The sequence below is a fragment of the Rhamphochromis sp. 'chilingali' genome (assembly GCF_963969265.1).
Source record: "Rhamphochromis sp. 'chilingali' genome assembly, chromosome: 15".
NCBI lineage: Eukaryota > Metazoa > Chordata > Actinopteri > Cichliformes > Cichlidae > Rhamphochromis > Rhamphochromis sp. 'chilingali'.
Window position 1 is genome coordinate 23537717 of NC_137942.1, and position 10191 is coordinate 23547907.

The 10191-nt window shown below is 39.8% G+C and overlaps 1 protein-coding gene across 3 annotated transcripts; it reads left to right on the forward strand.

Annotated features, from left to right (window-relative positions):
• The first annotated feature begins 846 nt into the window (after positions 1-846).
• Positions 847-8967, forward strand: LOC308412133 (uncharacterized protein). Of its 3 annotated transcripts, XM_080906265.1 has the most exons (13): positions 847-983; positions 2258-2350; positions 3274-3414; positions 3517-3654; positions 5088-5201; positions 5416-5505; positions 6225-6275; positions 6715-6825; positions 7037-7153; positions 8022-8138; positions 8407-8446; positions 8634-8687; positions 8806-8942. In XM_080906265.1, exons 2-12 carry the CDS (start codon positions 2288-2290, stop codon positions 8684-8686), a joined length of 1035 nt encoding a protein of 344 aa, XP_080762391.1. In that variant the 5' UTR covers positions 847-983; positions 2258-2287; the 3' UTR covers position 8687; positions 8806-8942. The 3 variants fall into 3 exon arrangements, with proteins under 3 accessions (XP_080762391.1, XP_080762392.1, XP_080762390.1); XM_080906266.1 differs by lacking the exon at positions 8634-8687 and having other exon boundaries at positions 8806-8967; XM_080906264.1 differs by having other exon boundaries at positions 8407-8944.
• The last annotated feature ends 1224 nt before the right edge of the window (positions 8968-10191 follow it).

The window sequence follows — 10191 nt, forward strand, 5'->3', positions numbered from 1 at the left end:
CAGTTTAACTGATGCTCAGTTGGTGTTGTGGGCCTCAAAGTGTGCCAAGAAAATATTCCCAACGTCAAAAGGTAAACCACCGAGCTTGAAGGCTAAACCGCCCACAGGGGCGAGCGGGGAATTTATATATATATATGATTCAGCTCTCGCCCCGGCGGGCGGTCTATCCTTCAATCTCAGGTCCTCTACCAGAGTTGTGGGAGCTTGAGGGTCCTGCGTAGTATCTTAGCTGTTCCTAGGACTGCGCTCTTCGGGACAGAGATCTTTGATGTTGTTCCTGGGATCTGCCGGAGCCACTCGCCTAGTTTGGGAGTTACCGCACCTAGTGCTCCGATTACCACCCTCCACATTTTTTCACACTCTTCTCTGAGCCTTGGTATTTCTCGAGCTTCTCGTGTTCCTTCTTCCTGATGTTGCTGTCATTTGGAACCGCTACATCGATCACTACGGTCGTCTTCTTCTGTTTGTCTACCACCACTATGTCCGGTTGGTTAGCCACCATCATTTTGTCCATCTGTATCTGAAAGACCCACAGGATCTTAGGTCGGTCATTCTCCAAACTGGCAGAAATCTGAGAGATCCCATGATGAAGCATGAGAAACAGTTGCTGTCAAAGCAGGTGCACAGCTGGCCTGTCAAACAAGTTTTAGATTAAATCCCCTGCACAGACAAGTGTGTTATCGACTGACAGGTATACAGGCATGGAAAAAAAAAAAAAAACTAAAATGGCCAACACACACACACACACAAACGGGTTTGAAAGTTGTCTTTAGGTTACTATCCAATTTTTCATCTGTCTAGAAACTGGATCCACCCACATATTTGCGCCTCCATCATGACGCTGGTGGGAGGAGCAGGCACTGTGGCGCGACAGGTGCTACCAGTACAGCATCCAGTGTGTTAAAATCCTTTAACACACTGGAGTCATGAAGGAAAATACAAGGAATAGCAGATAAAGTTACCTTCTAAACGGGAGCACGGTGGTAAGAATGGCCTTTTCTTGTGTTTATTTATTTTATTTTTATAGAATTAAAAGAATATTCTATAGAAAATATTAATATTATAGAACATTAAAAGGCCTAAAAGCTACATAATGTTACAAAGAAAATGTCACCATCACCAAGAGTTTGAGCATGAGTTGAAGAGCTATCACCTATATGCTGCAGCTTATACAGTTAAATACTCAGTTTAGTGTAAGATATAATAGATATAGTAAAACATAACTGGATCCCATGTTCCAATTATGTTTTGGAACATAATTGTTCATTCAAAGAAGATCTCACACATCTTTTTAACCAGACTGCAGATGTGTTTGCAGGTGTCGCACGCTTCCTGTAAAGGCTTCTGTTAGGAAAGACACATTCGTTTTTATCAGCGATGCAAGTCACACATAAGCTAACTTGTCATTGCATTCTAGGCATGTATTGTTTTTTCCTTGCACGAGTCTGATCATTTAACTGCATAACCCAACTTTTCTGCTATAACCCATGAGAAAACAAAACAAGTATTTATAGTCTAGCTGAGGAAGACAGTATAAAAGTATTAAATAATTACAGGAAAGCCGCGGTTTGCTGCAATTTGTCTGTAAAGATGGCCAGTTGCAAGTAGAGATTGCATTGGACTGGACTTGAAAATAGCTTTGCCTGAAACAGAGCTAATAAAGTCAGAGAAAATCATCTAAAATAATGTCTAATGCCATTATTAACGGCAGTGTCAGGTGTGGCTGAACATCAGGTCCTTAAAAATATGACATAACAAACTTTTTCATCTCTAATCTTGACACGTGTCTTTAAGATTCTTGCTAAATCTAGAATGAAGGCCTTCAGTGGTTCACTGCTGTTCTTATAAGTGTGTTTTCCTGAGATATCAACAAACCAATAATCCTGGAGAGGGCCATAAGTGCATAACTGGCCCATGATAGCTGCTAAAATCCAATCCATAGACAGCCACATCATATGCACATGTGTAGTCTTATATGTTGTAGAGGTGGAGCTGGGGAAAGGAAGGTATTAAGTTCGGTTTTTGAAAGATTGTCAGGAGATAAAATGTATAGAAACTGAACTTAAAAAAAAAAAAGGTAAAAAAAAAAATCCCTTCCTAGCAGTTCCTGGTTAACAGAAGAATTTCTTGTAACATCTAATTATGAGTTGTGTTTTCCTGACAAATCAACTAAACAAATAGGCATTCTTTTTCCCTTATCAAAAATAATGAGTTTTTTTTTTTTTTTTTCATTTCTGTCACACTTTAAACCCCAAAGTCATCCAGTCCCTGAAGGACAAATGACACAATGGAGTCAGCCAGCTCAGATGAAATCCAACAGCCTATCTACGAAGACCCGAACGCTTTACTGGTAAAAACTGATTCACATTAACCTCCTGCGTCCATGAACTGCTGAGTCTTTATTTTTTGGGTGTTCACACTTCTAATTTAAACATTGTATCTATTCTCTAGAAGAATTCTGAACATTTATAGCAGTATAAAAAAATGGAATTTTAGGCCTTGTATGTGAATAAACAAATCTTTCAGCTTTCCTTTAATTAAGCTCAATATTTTTGTAATTAAACTGTTGCTTGTACAGAATGCAATGATTTGCAAATCCTGTGAACCCATATTTTATTCACAAGAGGGCAAACTATCATGCTGCTGTCTTCTCTGAGGCAAAGTGGAAAACCTTTTTGTGGTCAGACGAATAGAAATTTGGAATTCTTTATGGATAACGTGGATGCCGTGTTCCCCAGACTGAAGAGGAACAGAACCATCCGCCTTGTTATCAGCACTCAGTTCAACAGTCTGCATTTCTAACGGGTTGCATTAGTGCCTATGGCATTGGCAGTCTGCACGTTTAGAAGGACAGCGTCGATGCTGAACGGGATGCACAGGTTTTAGAGCAACATATGCTCCCATCCAGAGTTTCCATGACATTTCAGCAGATAATGCTGAGCCACACATTGCATCTAATAGTGTACCATGACTTAGTAGTAGAAGAGTCCTGGTTGTGAACTTGCCTGCCTACAGTCAGACAACGTTTCATTCCCAAAAGTCTAGCAGACGTTTATGAAGAAGAGGAGCTGGTAAAAAACATGGCGCAATTTTTTTCTTAAAAATGGTATATTTCTCTGTTTAGACAGTTTTAAACAGTTTGAAAACAATTTGACTTTATGAGATTTCTCAATCATTGCATTCTGCATTTATTTGCATTTTACACAGGGTCCCTGCTTGTTTGGCACTGGAGTAGCAGATAACAAAATGCTAATTGCCTGCTATTTTTGACAGCCTGATGACACACATGAAGCTCAACCAGAAATTAAAGTCAAGCCTGTACCAGCACCCAGGTTGAAATTATATCAACAAACCAATAGCACCAGTAACAAAGCTGAGTCCTCCAATAAGGCTGGAAGCATAGCACCTACTGCGGTAAGTTGAGCTCTGTTTTTTTCACTTAATCACATATTGGCTCATAAAGATAGCAGATACTAATAAGTATGTATTGATTCATTTCCTCTTTTTTGTGACCAGACTTCCAGTGGATCCCCTGTGGGCTATAAGAGGCCTCAGCCTGCTCGCCCTGCTCCCAAACCACCAACCGATACTAAAAAAAATGCTGAAAAACCAGCAATCGCAGAAAGCGCTTCAAATGCTCATTCACCCGTGATGGTAGAAAAGTACTTTTATCTTTAGAAAGAATACTTGGGGAACTATGCGTCCTTGTGGGTTTTGTGACAAGGAAGCTAATGCCTTTTCATGGTTGTTAGACAAGCTCCATGAACATAAGACAAAAACACAAACTAAATGTGGACTTCTCAGAGTTGTGCTGATGTATTATATATAACAGGTCAGTGTTAAAACCACAGACCATATAGAAGAAAAGGTGTAGCCATTGTGACATCAGTCACTAGTTTTATTTTACTCCAGCTGGGGCCAGAATTGATCAAGATAGATATCATGCAGTGCTGGTAAAGACCAAAAACTCAGCTGGGAGGTGTTTAATGAGGTCACTGAACAAGCAAGCATCTATTTCTGTACATTTTCATGCCTTTTTGGAACCACATTAGTCACCACATGCAGGCTCCTAGAAAGACTGAAAGTTTAAGATACCATGAGTTGTATTCACTTTTCAAACTCACGGCCAAGCCTAACTTTTACATTCATTCTGTGCTAGTTACAAGAATCCAGAAAGTCACAGGAATAACTAATGGAGAACACAATCTGCATTTGATCAGGCCAAACCTTTGTTCCATTTAGTCCTTTTCTCGCTATCCCTTTGTGAATTTGGTAATGTCTTTGAATGTTTATCCTGTTCAAAGGTCCTCTTCTTCAATACGTCTCTGATATGATCCATAGCTGACTCAATGACTGGAAGCTTAAATTTTTAACCTGAAAGTTTTTCCTAATGCTCTTCCACAGCATTCCCACATAATCACTGTCTATTTGTAGATGTATTCTGTGATGACATTTAGAGTTTGTGGAGATGTCAATGGAAAATTGTACTTAGTAGTCAGTATAAGCTTTCAATGATATAAGTTTGCATGTGATAGAATACTGCATAATAACCTTTTGATGACTTAGACTGTTGTTCACTACAAGACTTGTTCTTCTCACAGCGATAATAAGAGCTGAACAAGCGGTTTCACTCCCTACCAGGAAGTGGAGAGAACATTTTTATCTTCACTCCCTAACAAGAAGAGGGGCCGCGTCCTTCAGAATCACACACACACATACACCTAACATACACAACCACATATGCACCTGCTCACGTATCAACATTCCACTGAACAAATGTATTCACTGTTGTATTATTCTTGTGTATAAATAAAGACAAGTGCAAGAACAGAGCGCACATCACAGGGCCCCCACTCTGATGTGAGCGCTCTCTGACCGCCCTTGCAAGTAAAAACTGCAGCGTGTGTTTCTCCACTCTCTGACTCTCCGCTGAAGAAGTGTCTTTTAGAATAAATCTCTTGACAGGAGACTGTATCTTTTTAATTCAAATGCTCTGACTGACTTTGATATTCCTGCCAGTCCAGAAAATTGTTTGAATTTATTGTAAATGCTACATGTATAATTTGCAATTTATTTTTCTGCCACAGACTCCAGATCTACACATTGAACAGGCTCCTCCTCCCCCTCCTCAGCCTCATCGTTTTCCAGCTTCCCACAGCAGTTATGGCCAGATGAGTTCATCAGCGAGTCAAAGATACGAGGTAAGGGCTCCATCGTCATCAAGATATTTCCCTCAGGTCATAAACGTAGAGTCAGACTTCTCTTCAACATCTGAATGTGCAATATATTATTTTCTAAGCTGGCGTTAAATTGTTATTAGAACAAAAATACATGCATGGAACCTGAATCTTTGTTGAATCAAATAGTATTATGCATTTTCATTTTCTTTCTTTCTTTCTTTCTTTTTTTTTAAAGAACACATCAGATCATCAATCCAGGCCTCCCTCTGCAGGCTCCACACATCTAACTCTTGTTTTTCCAGCTCTTTCTCAGGAATCACCAAACGTAAGTGAGCAAACTAAACTGCAAACTTAAAGTGATGCACTACAGAGAACGCTTCTCTGAGCTTCTCTGAACCTATACAAGCAAACATAGCGTTTTCACCGGTTTATAGATCTGTTCTTCATCTCCCTCCTGCTCCCCCATGCAGCTCTACGGCAGCCCATTAAATGTATGGGAACATTTTTGAAATTTAGCACAACAGTTGGTGACCGTCCCCTGATTAATTTCTCCAAGTTTCGTGTCAGTATCTTGAGCTACCAGCCAAAGCTGGTCAAAGCTGGACCTGTATTTAAACACATCCCTTTTGAAGCAAACGAGTTTCAGTTTGACTAAATTCGAATGAATAAGGTGGAGACACCCTCACACAGGAAATGAGATTATATTTCAGCAACTGTTTACATCTCTTGCCACAAAACTTTGTTTCTTGATCACTGGCTACAGTTGCCACGTCAACTTTGACCAGCTAAACTGCCTGGCTATTCACTGTTGCTTGCAACTATAGTCGAGATAATATTTTACCAGAGTTTTAGTAATATTGTGGCAATGTTGGTCCAACCCAGCAGTAAACAGCAGGAATACTCAGCTCTGTAAAATGTTGGACTACACTCAGATTTTTGTTCATACTCAAGCACATCATGCAACTACAACTTGAGAGGAAGTAGGTCGTTGATTCTCAGACCACAAACCGGACTAACAAACTTTTCTTTTCATCTCATCTCCAGGAATCCCCCAGCAGCAGCACTATCTCAGGGAGAAACTCTTCGCCTTTACGAGTATGAGAGTTGGTCCTTGGATGCACGCCATCACAGCGATTAACAGTGCAGAAAAGCATGCGCTCATCATTAAGAGATGGAATGACAGATAATAAAGACTTTACACCACACTTATATTACGTGTCGAGCACTGACAAGCACACTTTATCAAGGTCAACCCACAAAGGGAATTTTTGGGATTATTTTTAAGCATTAAGATTAGTAATAAAAATATTTCTTGTCTGTAAAAAACCTAATATGCCACTGGTTCCAGAAACGACTTCCTGATCCAACCTGTTCCATTTATTACTTTTGAAAAATGCTTTTTTATTTCCATTAGATCTGTTTTTATTCCCTTTTCTGGATTTGGTTTTGTCTTTGGAGGATTAATCTGTTGAAAGATCTGCTTCTGGTTAAATGCTAAATAAATGTGTAATTTGCACTTTATTTTTTGCCACAGAATCCAGATCTGCATATTAAACAGCCTCCTCCTCCCCCTCCTCGGCCTCATCGTTTTCAAAGTCCCCCCCAATATTATGAAACACAGTCTTCAGCGAGTCAGAGATACGAGGTAAGTGCTCCATGCTCGACAAGATATTTCCCTCATGTCATAAATGTAAAGACAGACTTCTCTGAGACATCTGAATGTGAATTGTAATATTTTCTAAGCTGGAGCTAAATAAGTATTACAATAAGAGGACATAAATAGGACCTGACTCTCTCTAGTTAAAATAGTATTATATGAAATATTTGTCTTATGTTAACTTTTTGTGTGTGACTAGAACAAGCCAGAATGTCAGTCCCCACCTTCCCCTGCAGGCTCCACACATCTAACTCCTGTCTCACAGGCTCGTTCTCAAGAATCACTGAACGTCACTGGAAACAACTACAATACACGGGTAAACTGCAAATTAAAAGTCATGCAATATGGATACAGACTTCTCTCGGGTTTCACAAACTAATGCTACACAGTGTTTATATGTTTTTACATTATCTCCCTCCTGCTCTACCATGCAGGTCCATAGCAGCTCACATATTTTTTTGTGAGTTAAAATTTCTGAAATTTGTCACAACAGCTGGTGACGGTCCACTGATTAACTTGTCCAAGTTTCAAGTCTGTACGTTGAGTTACCAGCTGATCGCTTTTAAAAAATATCTCTATGCTTCATCACGCTATAAAGTCACAGTTTTTTATTGAATTTCATAAGCCACAAATTCTTTTTCAAGCATTTACATTCAAGGCAACCGGCCTCTTTGAAGAAGTGGGCTTTCTTTCATGATCTGTACTGTTGAAAGGCCTGCCAGTCCTGAACACCAAGTCATTTTAAAACTAAGGCACTTGGATTTTATATCTAGTAGTATATATAAAATCTTCTTAAAAACGAAAGGTTTCTCCCACGCTAAGTCCAGATGAACAGAATCAACCTTTTTGGGACTACACAGACTTATCTCCCTAATCTGGACCCATTGTATAACATCAGTGACATAAATGTATAAACCCTGACATAAGAGGAAAAATCAGTTGAATTGGATTTCTCCTCTGTGTACCACGTCTGTGACTAGCAATAACACAACTGCGAGAGCCAAGCGGCTTTCACGGCTGGAAAATTTCCACAGCAGAGTCACCTGTGAAACTCATGGGAATAATAATGATCTTGAAGTTGATTATAACAATTTCCTGCTATGGAAATGGCTTATTTTATTTACCTGAACTGGAGTATTCCTGTTATAGGAAAGCTGACAACCAAAATATTATGTCCATTACAGAACACACCACCACAGCTTCCGCTGAACCCACCATCATCACATTCAGTGTCTGGAGGATCAGTGCACTCTGAGACACCTCGGTACCTCGAGATCCTTCAGGATGATTCAGATGAGTTGGTGAGAGAGACAGCGCGCTCTGCAGTTATACGACACGCACGCTTTATAATATACACATTTGGTTACTGTTATGGTAAAAAGGACATGGATGTAAGTCAGTTCATTGTTTTTACAAATGACAAGTTGGTGTTTGCAGACAAATGCATGACAAAGATCAGGGTTTTCCTGTAAAGTCTACCTGATCTTTTATCTAACTGTGATTTAGTACAATGTGATCTTTCCCTCGTCAGCGAGTGTTTTTCATATAAAAATGATCTGTTTTCCTCAGGACCTCAGCGGGCTATTGACCTGGTTCAACAGAATGATAAGTAAGGAAAAAATTTGTTTCATAATTGCCTTGAAAAAAGGCATTTTTATTCTTTCTTTTATTCCAAGAAGTAGTAATTAATGTAAAAAACATGAAAAAGATTTGTGAAAAATGATCCTTGCTAACACAGAGCATTATTATATTGTTATGTCCAGTTTATTGTATTCATTTCTGTGCAATCATTTCAGCGTCCTCTGATTCGTCTTTGTCACTCTATAGAGTGACAAAGAGGATGAAATGAGGTAACCAAAAACATGAAAATCTGCATAAGCGTGATGATGGAAGTCAGCGAGATAAGCTGTTGTGTACCTAATTACATGAGCTACAACTTTGTGTCTCTTCTGTCACTGCTCTTTGAAGCTCAATCAGTCAGAGATCCATGAATGTTGCAAAGGCTTGGCATCTCTACAATCTTCTAATGAGTAAACGAAAAGAAGACCTGCAGAAGATCATCACAGATTTCCATTCCATCTGTGAGAAGCTAAACAAGATCAAGAAGAACAACAAAAACATGGGTATTGCCGGAGGGACCACGGCTTCTGTGGGAGGGGTAGCTGCAGTGGTGGGGATCGTCCTAGCTCCGGTGACCATGGGTGCCTCGCTGATTGCGACAGCTGTCGGCGCTGGCATGATTGCATCTGCTGGAGGTATGGGCGCTCACGCCGCTATAGTCAGCAAGAAGATGGTGACGAGGACGGCAGTTGAGAAACTGGTAAATGACTACATGGAAGGTGTCGCTGATCTGGAACGCTGTCTAGATTATATTATCTTCACAGTGATGGAGCTGCGAAGGCACGGCATTGCTAGGTTAAAGAGTGCAGGCGCTCATCTGGATGCGGTGAGGATGTTATACATATTATGTGATGGAAAAAGCAACACAGACATTCATGGGGGGAGAGCTGCACAACCAGGTGGGACGTCATCTGAGAAATTACTTCAAGCTTTTACCAAGGAAATGGATCTTTATTTTACAGAAAAGAATGGTCAGAAGCTGAAGAAGTCAAATAAGAGCATTTTTTCGGGTAAAGTTTGCCTGCTGGTTGATGGTCTACAGGAAGGACTGGATCATCTGATTGACATGTGGAAAAAGTTATCTTGAATCAAAGACCACTGTGTTTGTCCTTTGTGTGTGTGTGTGTGTGTGTGTGTGTGTGTGTGTGTGTGTGTGTGTGTGTCAGTGTGACAGAGATGTGAAGTGTGTTTGACTTGACTCCTTTTTGATTGATTTGAAAGTTCCTGTACATTTACATCACTGTAAAAATGGAAATGCTTATGTTGGAGTCACTACTGAAGTCCTGATAACAATTATGATTAAATATATAAATTAACAAAAGTTACTCTTGTATGCATTTAATCGTGTGGTATCAATAAACAGTACTGCATCACCTGCAAAGTTGAGTATCAGTAATTACTTTTTATTTTTTTAGGACACCAGTCAGCGACAGTGGCTGCAGTGCAGAATACAAACAATGGCAGAAATCATAAGGTTATGCTGCAGAAGGATATCACACTCCTTGCTTTAGCTTTAGCTTCACAACATACACCTTGTTTTCTTCACCTCGCTACACCTGTGTTATGGTATAAAAAAAAGATGAATGTTTGACTCATTAAGCGCAGCACTCCCTCAGAATTCGGATAATCTCAAGGATCTTGGGGTTATTCAAAGAACCTTGTTCACCTTGTAGTTTTCTTACGGAACCTTTAATAGCTCAATTTAGGAAAAATAAAAAGGTTACTGGAGGAACC